The following is a 13,196-nucleotide window of genomic DNA, read 5'->3' on the forward strand; positions in this document are numbered from 1 at the left end:
ATGACGGGCTTCATGGCATCCCATGTTGATGATGAGATGCTATTTTGCGAAACACATTATGCTCGTTATGGAAATGAGAGAACGTATGAACATTATTGTTATTGCTATTGTTATTATTATTGTTAATCAACTCGGCATGTAATAATATTGAAGTAATAAAGAGCTGACATAAAAATCATAGCAACATCTATGGTTTGGCACCATTCGAATCACGCTTCTTAACCTATCTTAATCGTCCTGATGAGTTCCCTTCCCATCGTTATGAGAGTCTTCCTTCTGAACCTTCACCACCTAAACATCAAGGTAACACAATACAGGTCTTGAATAAGTACCAATATAGTGTTGATTTGTATTAGGCTTGGGTCGGAAGGTACGGCATTTTATGACAGCTTCGGCCGCAGAATTAACAGCGTTCGTGTCGATGGATGGATACTGGAATTATGTTTGCATCCCCGTTGGATTGGAAGCAGGTACGCCTATAATTATATCAAACGAGTATAATTCTTATATATATATATATATATGTATTACTTTATAGGAAAATCCGAGGTGATTGCAATGGATGTTTTTGAAGAACATTCAGACAAATCACGATTTGTTGTTGCGCTTGCAGTAGCAGAGGTAATAAAGAAGGCGAAAAATAATGCTATTTTGTGATTTTGATGTGAATCGGATAGAAATATGACACAGAAAACCAGGAAACACAAGTATCATATAGTCTGAGATTTTATGGCCACCAACATGCGCCAAAGTCTTTCTTAGAACAAACACTTTTTGGACTTGGAGGTAAGTTTGGCATCCTTTTATATATATATTTTCTTTTAAAAAAAACAGGTCCCTTAATTTATTACCAAAAAAAATTGAATAGAATCAAGTCAAATAATTCCATTAACATACCCACCCATGCAATTATCGCACGTCCAGTAAGATTATCAAACAGAAACCTTGTATCAGAATATGTCTATTAAATACGATTTCTAGAATTAATTATGAAGGAAGGCAACAGACAGCCTTCTTAATGGCTTCAACTGATGGAATTATGCATTTATATGTACAGGTAAATCATTTGGTTTAAAATTTATATTGTTTTTACCTCACCAAATAACTGCTATGTTGAATGTGGTAATTACAGGATTCAAGCCGTTTGTTTGTTCCAATATCTGCAGGGACTTATTTCCCTTTACTGGGAAGAATATCGGATCATCGCATCAAGATCCTATTCCTGCACATCTTAACCTACCAAGGAAAAATTGCAATTTGCGCAGGCGGACAAAATGGAGAGTTATTTTTAAGTTTCTATGATAATGGTACGTAATTAACATAACAATACAAGTTAGATCGTACTCGTCTCAAAAGGAAATACCGATTATTTTAGAGGGAGTAGAGTGCAAATCGCATGCAATTCGGCTGTTTAGTCCGATTACGTCTGTTCTTTTATTTCACCCTCGCGTCTCTAAGCACCGTGAGTTTATTATACATGGCAGTTGATGCAACATAAGAATTGCTGATAAAAAATTTAATTATAGTCAAGGAAGATGAACCTCTCCATTTGGTGGTTACGTGCGCTATTGAGCAAGCTATGGTGTACAAGTAATTTATAAAAATGTCAAACCAAGATATACTAGATTTCATTTTTTTTTAATCTGAGTTTCTTAGGTCGGTTCAAATTAATGGGTTGTCGAGAAGTAGGGTTCTTCCACAATCAAGTCTTTATGACAGTGTTCTGTGCTCCCATGTGATGGATGTTGACTGGGACGGAGAACAAGAAATTTTGATAGGCACTTATGGACGACAAGTATTGATTTATAAGCAATGTAAGCCACATCGCCCCCCTCCCCTTTGTATTATATGCAGCGCTAATTAACTTGTCCTAATCTATATAGTGGAAGGAACCGAAGACTATACTGTACTTTGGAGGAGACAGTTTGCATATCCAATATATCGTATGAGTCATCTCGATTTGAACATCGATGGTCTAGATGAGCTTATTGTCATTACAATGTATGGTGTTCATATCTTCCAGGTGAGCCATAATTTAATTCAGCTACACCAAATATTTACGCTTACACACTGTCATAGCCAAACATGAAAAAAGCCAGGAAAAGACTGCTTGACGTACTGATGTATGTAGAAAGTAGCAAACGACAAAAATATGAATTATTACTTGACTGGCAAAGACAAAAAGAACTTGAAAAGGCAATCGTGTTTGAGCCTCAGTAATTTATATTAATAATAATAATAATAATAATAAAAATAATAATAAAAAAGACGATTAGCAGCAAGTGAAATATGTTCTGCTCTTTACAATCTCTATGTTTTCCATCACAAGTGTAGCCTGAGTCCGTGTCCGGTCATCATCACTATCGTCATCACTATCTCCCTCGCCGTCGCTTCCAAAAGGACGTAAGCGGGACTTCTTAGACGCCCGTCTTCGACCAAGATCTAGTGACATCCTATTTCTAACCCTCTCTTTCCAAGGTTCTTCTTCAGTAGCCTCGCGGTGAAGGTTGATATCGAAAGAAGTTGATCTCTTTGGCCGGATACGTTTTGTCTTGACTGGTTCAGACAAAACTGAGGTTGAAGGGCTTCCAACTGCTGTTGTAGCACTTTGCTGCGACTGTCGTTTATCAAGAATGGTTTCATCATATTCGATGAGAATTTCGTCCATAGGAATCACAATTCTCTCAAGAGCAACAAGGTCGAGGGGTGATCCAGAAGGATCCTTGAGAGCTCGGACAATATTGTAACCTTGACCTTTTAGAACCGCCATCTGGTTAGCAAACATGCGTTCGTCAAAGTCTGAATCGAGCATAAACATAGCCTTGAGTTCCTTGATGGTCTCACACCACCATACAGGATCTGTCAAGAGAGGTAGAAATTGGCGACGAGTAGCAGAAGAGAAAGGTCTGGAGACGAGATAGTCTGGCAGGGCCAGCCAGCCATAAGGGTAGGATCGCCATTGGTCAGGATGCTTAAAGGGGAACGCGAGTCCATTATCAATAGCAGCGACATGCAAGTGAGGGGGGTTGGGGCAATATTTGATCATCCAGTTGTCTAGTCCACGATCTGTGTTGCGAATCAAATAGTCCAGAATCACCAATTGCTCAAACTCACGCTTAAACTGTTCTTGCAACCGAGGAGTCCATTTGAACCGCGTGGATTCCTGCTGTTTTTTGCCTGCTTCCAAATCCTCTTCTACTTCGTGATGCTGATCTTCTACCCCCAACTCTTCCTCTTCCTCCTCTTGGCCTTGCTGTCCCAAACACCCAGCCCAAACTGAGCTGCTTCTTCCATAACTTGGAGAAGGGTCTGGGTTGAGAGGGTGGTCTTTGAGAAAAAGAGTTGCGTCTTTATAGCCATGCAAAAAACATTGGAAGCTACCGATTTTAGGAGGCCTAGTGCTCGATCGTCGATCGAGATAGTCGTAGTGAAATGCAGGTGAGGCAAGGTGAACAACATCTGTACTTGGTACAATAAAAGTGCCTAGTCTGCGGTCCATGAGGGATGATGCTGCTTCGGATAAGTAGCCGAGATTGGGAATAAGGCAGCTTCTACCAAAAAAGCACGGAAAGAGATGCCTGTGTATCCACTTGGTCCACTTTGGATTCAGCTGTCCATAGGGCTCTTCGTTCTTTGGCTTAAATACACCCACAATTTTCCCCTGTTTATTGCGGCTGAAGTATGATCCACTTGAGCCTTGGCTGATACGTGTCGGCTGGATTCCACCATCAATGGCTATTCTGACAGATTCCACTAGACTTGAAAATTCCTCTTGACTAACAGGGATTGGATCATTTGGCTAATAGGAAATAAGAGGTTGCACAGGTTCCGCACTATGCACTTACTCTTAGGGGTTCCATAATAGCCATCATTGGCATCGTCATTTCTTTAGGTTCCCATTTTACGAAAACTGAGCAGACCACTGGGTTTTCTGGTTGTGATTTAGAATATGGTCGTCTGTGGACAATTGTCCATCCTCGACTGGGTAACTCTTTGAGAAGAGGGTCTGCTTGATGGGGTATGTTATCATGCTGGATATCGGCTATAATCACATTGGGGAGAGAGTCCAATGATACGGTATGTTTCATAGATTTTCTAAACGCGACATTAGGAAGCTTTGTCTTTAGAAAGCGACGGGTGGCATTAGGAATTGTTGCCGCTGCATTTTTTGCTGTTAGGCGAGGGGAAAGTGGAGGAGAGCTGGGAGAAACTGTAAGTGGGCTGAGTAGTGGAAAAAGAGGAAGTACAGTGAGGGGATTGTCGGGAGTAATGACGATGATAGAGTTTGGATGATGTGAAAGGGTTTCTTTAAGAGTATCATAATCTTCATCGTCTAGATCGTCTTGCTGTTGAAGTCGACTATAGGCACCCTGTCCAGAAGAGGTGGAAGGGTATTTGGGCGGTTTGAACATCCAAGTAGCAATGGAAGAAAGAAGAAGAACGAGGCCTGACATGGCCCCATAGTACAGCAAAAAAAGGGGGGGCAACGGAACGTCGACGCAGGCACAGTACAAGAGCTATTCTGACGTCAGTTAAAAAGTCACGTATCATAGATACACACACTATCTACATATAATTCATGCAATTTTTCAAGAAATAATTATGTTGCTGTTGAAGAAGAATCTGGTACATATTTTTTTTTTCGAGAAATTGTATGCTGAAAATAAAATTATTATTTTTTTTTCAAATGTTTTTAGCTGAATAATTTTGTACATTATTAATGACCATCTCTTTTACATTCACTTCAAAATGACAAACCTTGTTCATCAAGTAAACGGAAAGCACGATTGATAGAAAGACACAGATTCAAGCTTGGATATAAATATAGTCGAAGCTTAAGCTTGCGTACCTTCCTTTTTTATTTTTATTCAATTCTACTAATAAAGCATGAGTTTTTTTTTCTGGTTACATACATCATTTTGTTTACATCTTAAACTTGTAAATACAAAAAGGGAAACAAGGGATATAATGTATTGTTGTTTGTAAGTTAGTGTGAGAATATCAAATTGGGAATAAAAATGAGGCAAGTAAAATCATTCTTGAAACTGGCTTACATTAGATAGCAAGCCTTTGACGATATTTAGATGTAAGGACAAATATATAGGGAATGTGATAATACTGAAGCTCTTTAAAACAAAGTCTTTATCAGTGACCTTACAGCGTATGTTGAGCTTGGTAGGGAAAACCTTAATAGAAAGGTTCCGTGTCTTTTATTAACAAAACATGATTCAGAAAGTAAGTTTGCATTGGTTATATAACCATGAATTTACAGAGCTGATTAGTAGTGACGATCTTCCCACCGCAGAATACAGCACTTTTTATAAAAATAGTATAAAATCATAATGTAGTGACAGAACCTTGGGTAAACCTATATTCGCTGCCTGTACCAGTGAAGAGTAAAATTATGCGGCTGTATCTGAGCGCTGCAGAGTGTCAGGGGATGAGAATCATTAATGAAGAAGTATTTAATCCATTACATTGTCCTTGGAGATCGTTATCTACAGACGCCTGTTCATTAGTGAGCGTTTTAAGTGTGTGCATGTATAGTTACATTGTAAACGTTAATATGGGCCTTGGAGGTTTTTTTTTTACCATTAGTACAAAGATGCGAGTCGGTACGACCACAAAGTGTCCTCCAGGTTTCTGTTTTTTCTTTCTTTTTTTTCTTCTAACGATAGATTATGTCAATCAAACTAAACCTTGGCTTTAAACAGAGGTATCTGAGGGTATGGAATAATACCAACTCAAATCTTTGTAATTTCCCAAGCTAAATATATGTCTTTTAAGAGCTATTATCCTTATTAATATTTAGTAACCTTCTTTTTCATTTAAAATTGCTTATTTTAACCACCCAATAGTTGACTTCTTTATGAATGACAGACTCTCTACACACTCCACCGCCAATTCTAAGGATAGACAGCCTTCCATAAAGTTATGTTTATTTTAAAGTATAATTCGAATGTTTTCTTTTTAATGATGTAAATAGACTGAAAGAGATTTGTTTTGGTTGTACTGATTCGCATGCTTTCGTTCAACGTTCATAATAGGTAAGGATAATTTTAAAGCGCGCAAGAATATTAATACGGCACACATGCAAAAAAAAAGACTCTCATGCGTAAATTTAATCGAAGAATCCATTATGTGTATGTGCGTGTATGTATTGATGTCGAATGAAAACAAAGTACATGATGATCATAAGGCTAGCTTGTCTCTCTTTCGTTTGGAAATTGATTTTGATATTCTGGTGGCGGTGGCAATAACGTCATTACAGGATGCCCGTGGTGTTTTGGATCATCTTGAATTTCAAAGTAGTGATTTTCAGGCAAATTCATCGCCTGCAATAGTTCTTGTATTCTTCTTCTGCGGGCTTCACCAACTTGTTGTCGTAATGTGGCCATTTCACGTGCCCTTCTGCGATCAGAGGTGTTGACGATCAAGACTCCGATCACATAAAGTACTAAAGGAGCCCACATAGCGTAGGCTGCTTCTGGAAGAGGCAAAAATACTGTCAAGCACCCTACAAATACAAACACCACCATCCAGAGTGCAATAAAAAGGCCACGGAACTGATTCAGTAAGAAGCGCCCAATCTTTTCTTTCCAGCCTGAATAAGAGCTTTGATTGGCGTGATCTTCTGAATATCTTCTGGAATAGTTGTTAGAGGTCCTGTTTGCTTGATAATCATTTCCATGTTGAAGCCGATAGAGCTCTTCTAGTCGGTGTAGGCGTTCTATGTCATTACGGTGTTGGTCAGCGTCGGCTGGATTATCATACTGCTGGTATGTTGGTGGTCTAGATAATCTGCTTGCTGTTCTGAAGAGAGACCCTAAGGAGGTGCTCGACTGGCGGCTATGTGAAGATGATGGGCGGGAAGTGGTCCTTCCAAATAATGAGAACCTTGAATCGTTTCTTTCCAAATTACAGTTTCGGTATAGATTTTGGGCTCCAATCATAGCCTCTTCATCTTCGTCATCCAAGAACTGGTTTGGAAGAGGCTGTGTGGAGTGAACTCGATATGTTCTTTGAATTGCTGTTGGTGGTGGTGAAGGATTGTTGGCATTAGAGTTACTTTGAAAATGATTGACAATATTAGATAGGGAGACGCCGTGGGTATGGTGAGAGTTCTCTCTAGTAGGCATCGTATGCTGCAGAATTATATGATAAGAAGAGTAAAAAAAAAAGGGTGGTCAAAATAGAATAATCCATTTGACTAGACAGGTTTTATTCTATTTTTGCTATTACAACTCCTCTGAAACACCTGTGGTTAATGACAGTTAAAGGCGTGAGTATAGAGTTAAACCATGCAACCCCCTCATTGGTTATATTCTGTTTTCTTTTTCTCATGTGGATTAAATCACTAAAAGAAATTATTCTTCTCAGGTACATCGGTGGAATGTTATTGTTTTGCGATTCATAATTAACTTGTAGTAGGTTCTTGCACCACAATATCGTTTAAATTGTTATAGTGATCCTCTTGAAACTTTAGCTTTTTTTTTAAAAAAAAAAAAGCTATAGATCATTGGAGCCTTTAAAAATTGTAGAGAGCATGATCGGAAACATTCGATTCTCAGATTTGCTATGTTCCACTTGATTTCTTGCCGCTCTTATAAATAACAGCTTGGTGAGTGGCCATAAACCTCTTCTACTGTCGATCTTTGCAAGCTCGTAATTTCTCGGACACATTATGGCCAATTCATTACCCAGACGTGTCACAGACATGGCTGCTTAACCACAAGTGCGTCATGTAAGATTGTACACGTACGACTATAAACATAAAAATTATGGTATATGACTACGCCCTGCACTAACTGGTGAGGCCAATGCTTCAGTCTGAATTTAACAATAAAACAGGCTAGTGGCTTATGATGAATTGGATCAAAACCAATACTCATGCTTATCAAAAGTTCTTTTCGCTTTTGATAGCTTTAGCATGAATATTCTTGTAAGCTTTTCGTAGATCTGTAGATCTGCCCCCTTTCAATTAAACAAAGTACACAATAAGCATATACAATCTTGTGCACCTTCTTTTTGTTAATACCCGGTCTATTTTATGCTGGTCTTTTATTTGTTCTAGACTATGTACACATTGTCTTGTATAAATATCGTATTGTCCACTAGAACCTTTATCGTATGTATGTGCTACTACCACGTTTTCTTCCATTGATTGTGCAACGTATAAAAAGCCAGATAAATGAATAGTGGCGTTTTTCCAAGCAGTCGCCCATAAGAGCAAAGAAAAGTGGTCTCTTTTTATTTCCTAAAATGGAACTAAAATAAATCAAGGTTTGATGGGATGCAGAATGAGTGACCGAGTACCTGTCAATTGCTACCAGCAGCGCTAAAATGAGAATCTGCCCGAAATTTGCCGACTTTTACATAAAAATGTGTCGGAAATGATATTTTTGTGAACATCTAAACTTTTATACTTCATCAAGATTTTTCGCTTATGGTACCATGTTACAAAAAAGAAAATGCTTTGAAAGCTCCCGATAAAGCTATATGATATATAAAAAAAGCATACCACAAGAAAGACACCAATTATATAGCTGTCTTTCGATAAAGAAAAAACGCTCTTTACAGAAAAATCATGAGCCATATTACTTTCCAGAAAACGATGAGGTGAGCACTGTAAAAACAAAGGCCCCATTAATTACCATTTTCAAGGACTGAGAATAAAGAAACTCTAGTAAATAGACTGAGAATGAAGTTTTGTAGAAGAATTCAGACAAAAAGAGACCCTTTTTATGTAACAAAGAAGAAAGAGTTAAATAAACGTCTCCGAAACAGTCCGAATCGATCAAATAATCAATTATTTCAATAACACTCTTATTATAAAATAAAAGTTTCTTAGCTTTTCTTCAAAGAAGTAGGTTTAAAAAAAGAATATTCTATCAGTATTACAGTGCAATCATTCCGATAATTGATAAATGGGATTAAATTGACTTGATCCTTTGTGGTTATGTGTATGGTCATATTTGTTGCTCAATTATTAAGTGGGTAGCATATTAAAGTCTATCAATGAAAAATAAATGATAAAAAAGGAAAATTTAAGCAATACAAAAGTAAATATTCCCTGTTCAGGTACACCTCGGCAAAACTCTCTTGACTTTCATCCCGAGCTAGGCTACTGCTTTGGTCAAGCTGTGACACGAGTAGTATGGTTAATACGCTTCAACCAGAAGAAAATAAAAGGATATCTAACAAGGTTTTGTGGACTAAAAGACCCATTTCTTGCCTTTCACTTTAAGGTTTATAGCATTGGATTTAAAGTTGTACGGAGGAGAATTTCTATTAGTAAGTTTACAGCTGATCTTATTGATATAAAGTCCTTGGTATGTGGAAATAAGCCGAATAAAAAAAAGTAACTAAGATAAGGGAAAGGCGCTCAATATAACTTTTGATACTTAAATAGAATATAAATTGGATATGTAGGCCTACACTAAAAAATCGATGTTTCAATGAAATGGATTTTGCAAAAGAAAAATTCATAAAGTTCCCGAGTATTTGTGTCTATGTATACATCATTTATTATATAACGTGAGTTGTACAGTACATTATTTAGGCATTGATCTAATACTATATTTCTCATAAGAATACAGACAAGGTTTAAGTAAAAAGAATGCATTCATGACATTTCAAAACTATATTAATGTTATAGGCATTTATTGGGACACGTTAAAATGTAAAACATCAGATTTGATAGAGATCAGTAAATTAAACGATCTAATAATATTATACGATTTAATATGTTCCAAAGTCAAAACGCTCGATCTAATATTTATGAAGTAATGTCTTGGCATTAAAAATAATATCGAACGTAAACGGCCGGTTGCTTATATATAATACACGAGCTAGTAAAATGAATAGATCTGGGCGTATTTTATCTAAAGGTCCCCTAAACATATAAAATTTAAACCTAAAATGTACAAAGGTTTTTCACAGGCGGCATATATGTATTTCTGGAAAGTCAAGAAAGGTTCTACTTTAATAGAAAGAAATACTTTAGCTAATTTATACTTATATTATCGCTCACTAAATTTATGCATTGTTGCCTAAATCTATCATACTTTAAAGTGTCAGTTCTTATATTAATATACGTTTGATATTAATGAGAAATATATAGAGAGATCTAAATCAGCATTATATAAATATTTACTTGATAAAAAACCACAAATATTTCATAAGTATCTTAGAAAATAAAAATAGGTGTAACAAGCTATGTTTGGATCAAATAGAAAATGTCGTAATATTCACATATAAGAGTAGAATCTTGCGTTAACTATATTGGCAACTAATTTATCACGTTTAAATAACAAATATATAGATGAATACTGTCTACAATAAGCACATATTTTCCTATATCTGTCCCAAAAGGTGTATAAAGCCTAAATCTAGTTCGCCCATAAAACATATAAACTAGTCTCAATCTCAAGTAAAAAACACGGTAATAGAATAAAATCCGTCATTAAACCGCTGGTCGAGAAACCATAAAACCACATGTTTCTCTCGTAGTGCTAAGAAAGTATTTGGTACTTGAAAGAAAATTGCAAAACATACCTATATATTTAGACACAAGCAGAAGCAGTAGTGTAAGGCCTATAAGAAAGGAGATTTGAAAAAACAAACATAACTAAATTACTTTGCAAATTTAGCTTGTTATTTTCTTATGCTGCAACTATATAAAAAATTAAGACGCCAAAATAAATGAAATCAAAATACCATTAAACAATCTTCCCTATTATACTACAGACTCGATTATATGTAATTTACGTAAATGTAGCTGTGAAGCTTCTAATATTATGTTTCACCGTATTTTTTAGTTTATTCAATAAACTGAAGCACGCAAAATATAAAACTGCTTTATTTTTCTTTAGCTGTTAATGTGGTTGAACAGGATAGCCTCATAGAAGCAATAATACTGTATCAGAGCTACTGTTGGTTTTGCATTAATTCTAAGCGAGACTATGGGTGTATGCATATTGTGCACGGACAGAATAATAGTAGTTAAATTTACAAACTAGTATGACTGCTGATAATTATCATTAGTTTTTGAAGCAATCAGTGATAACTTAATGTAAGTAAAATGCTCAATGAGATGACACAAATAAGCAAGAAAAAAAACTTTGGGTGACAATTATTAATTTCACCAGGAATTGCGGTAACTATTTTAGTTTTATATAATGAAGCACCATGAGTCCCTATACTCACAGGATAGCACTTATTATAACAATAGTAATGACATAGGCACATTTATTTTTCCAGGCTGTTTAATTTTGAAACTCTTAATATAAGTATATATATACTTGGTGTTTATTTAATAGAGTCTCAAGATCCTTTTTTCTTATATGTTTCTTAATGCAAAAGAAGGTCTGAGCTAGTAAACTTTTTTCTTCTTTTTACCGAATGAAATTCATCAAAGTTCACGATATATTTGTGGGTACTTTTAAGTTATGTGGGAATATATATATTATAATAAATAAATAAAAGGAAGACACGTTTTACATAGTGGGATATCTTAAATAATAGTCAAAGTTGAAAATACGGGATACAAATAATAAACAAATTTTCGAAAAGAAATGTATCTCTTTAATTGATTTACACTTAAATCCATGTACCCAAAACAGACATCAATGCAGCACCGGCGTACATGGATCCGAATGAAATGACTTTGTTCATGGTAGTCGATCTGCGGAATTCAATATTCTGGTTGATTTCAAGGCTCATGAGAGAGATAAAGGCGCTATAAAGAAGAATACCAGCAGAAAGAGAGTCGAGGATAGCTTGAGCGAGGATAAAAGAGCTAGAATTTGCGGGGAAAGCACTATGGACACCAACGCCGATGGCCATACCAAATGGGGTTATGATGAGGAAGAAGGCTCCCATAATAGTTGGTTTTATCCATCCCTTAAATTCAAGTTCATTGATACGAGTTCCAAGTGCAACACCCTCAAAGAACTAGAAGGCGTGAATTAGTAAATGGGCTTTTATGCTTCTTCCAATACACATTATTCTTTCTTACCTGATGGAATACTAGTGCGATCAGGAGAGTAATAAATCCATGGTTTCCGGTTGTGCCAACAGTAATACCAATGATAATAGAGTGTACCAAGATACCCAGCTCAAGGATAAATGTACCCATATTTCGCATCATCTTTTCATCGTTTTCAAGGAACCCAGCACTGTGAATATGTCCGTCAGTAGAGAAACCGTCGTGGTGGTGTTCATGTGGGCTTGCATCTTCTTTCTTAATAGCGGATACAGTCTTGGTATCGGTACGCTCGTCAATGCCGGCTTGCTCTTCTTCAGTTTGTGCGGCAAGAGCACGTCTCTTGGCCATAGCCTCCATATTAGAGATGGCACAAAGTTCGATAAGTTGAAGGCCAAAAGAAGCAACCATACAAAACACGCCTGCATAACCTGGATATGTTTTCCATCCAGCACTGAGACATGGACTACTGAAGTGACCAAATGCTTCAGGCAACATGTGGATAAAAGCGGTACCCGAGATTACTCCTGTACCAACTTATACATAGTATATGATAAGTATTTTTGGTTCATTTAGCACTCGTATACATTTATACTCACAGAACTTTCCAATATTGAGAAAATGTTCGCGGAATCCACCAGCTTTGTATGGAAGGACACGGAAGAGAACAATTGGAGTGAATACGCCTAACAGAACCAGATATATTAGAAATATAATTAAATAAATTGTATACTACCAAAAAATTGACTTACCAAGTCCACTTGTGACTAAAATGAGGAATATACTTCCAATGCGTAGTGGAAGATTGTAAGTTTCGGTAGGTAAGGAATTACATACAACTGCCGTTAATTCTATAGTATGAGATTTGAGGTAGTTTTGATTAGTTCATTTTTTTGTTTTAAATTAATTGGCATATAAACAAAGGCTGTTATGATACTGATATTAACAGAATATTAAAAATTACATACGTTGTGCTTGGGCAAGATTTATTAATGCAAGAAATAAGAGTGCCAAAAGGCAGCTTGATTTGGTTGACTGCATTGTGGTATTGAGATAGTTAAAGAGATGAATGAAGAAAACCAAGTGCAATACACTCAGTATTTATAGTAAATGTGTCTACTATGAATGCATATACCCAATAACCAGAGGGTTAATACTGAACTCACTTTTTTTGAGCTTTTTGTGCCTAAGCCAATCAGCAAAAGCAAAT

General features: G+C 36.4%; 5 protein-coding genes across 5 annotated transcripts; 2 read left to right on the top strand and 3 right to left on the bottom strand.

Moving 5' to 3' along the window:
- On the top strand, positions 1-2,220 carry PHYBLDRAFT_141494 (hypothetical protein; the record flags this gene model as incomplete). The annotated part of the gene is made up of 13 exons (XM_018430601.1): positions 1-83; positions 182-303; positions 390-470; positions 539-621; positions 678-786; positions 869-923; positions 982-1,057; positions 1,133-1,307; positions 1,376-1,462; positions 1,527-1,590; positions 1,657-1,814; positions 1,884-2,023; positions 2,080-2,220. The coding sequence occupies 13 exons, from the start codon at positions 1-3 to the stop codon at positions 2,218-2,220; spliced, it is 1,374 nt and encodes a 457-aa protein (XP_018295659.1).
- Positions 2,221-2,653: 433 nt separating this feature from the next.
- PHYBLDRAFT_98732 (hypothetical protein) lies at positions 2,654-3,772 on the bottom strand (the record flags this gene model as incomplete). The annotated part of the gene is made up of 2 exons (XM_018444070.1): positions 2,654-3,192; positions 3,298-3,772. Coding segments are annotated over 2 exons (1,014 nt in total), but the record flags the coding sequence as incomplete, so codon positions are not given.
- Positions 3,773-6,200: 2,428 nt separating this feature from the next.
- PHYBLDRAFT_60749 (hypothetical protein) lies at positions 6,201-7,719 on the bottom strand (the record flags this gene model as incomplete). The annotated part of the gene is made up of 2 exons (XM_018440689.1): positions 6,201-7,145; positions 7,588-7,719. 2 exons carry the CDS (start codon positions 7,717-7,719, stop codon positions 6,201-6,203), a joined length of 1,077 nt encoding a protein of 358 aa, XP_018295661.1.
- Positions 7,720-9,029: 1,310 nt separating this feature from the next.
- Positions 9,030-11,378, top strand: PHYBLDRAFT_164523 (hypothetical protein; the record flags this gene model as incomplete). The annotated part of the gene is made up of 6 exons (XM_018435022.1): positions 9,030-9,361; positions 9,433-9,537; positions 9,600-9,682; positions 10,875-10,970; positions 11,047-11,074; positions 11,324-11,378. The coding sequence occupies 6 exons, from the start codon at positions 9,030-9,032 to the stop codon at positions 11,376-11,378; spliced, it is 699 nt and encodes a 232-aa protein (XP_018295662.1).
- Positions 11,379-11,601: 223 nt separating this feature from the next.
- On the bottom strand, positions 11,602-13,027 carry PHYBLDRAFT_164524 (hypothetical protein; the record flags this gene model as incomplete). Its single annotated transcript, XM_018435023.1, has 5 exons — positions 11,602-11,955; positions 12,020-12,522; positions 12,586-12,672; positions 12,739-12,837; positions 12,955-13,027. The coding sequence occupies 5 exons, from the start codon at positions 13,025-13,027 to the stop codon at positions 11,602-11,604; spliced, it is 1,116 nt and encodes a 371-aa protein (XP_018295663.1).
- Between the last annotated feature and the right edge of the window lie 169 nt (positions 13,028-13,196).

The sequence above is a fragment of the Phycomyces blakesleeanus genome (assembly GCF_001638985.1).
Source record: "Phycomyces blakesleeanus NRRL 1555(-) unplaced genomic scaffold PHYBLscaffold_4, whole genome shotgun sequence".
NCBI lineage: Eukaryota > Fungi > Mucoromycota > Mucoromycetes > Mucorales > Phycomycetaceae > Phycomyces > Phycomyces blakesleeanus.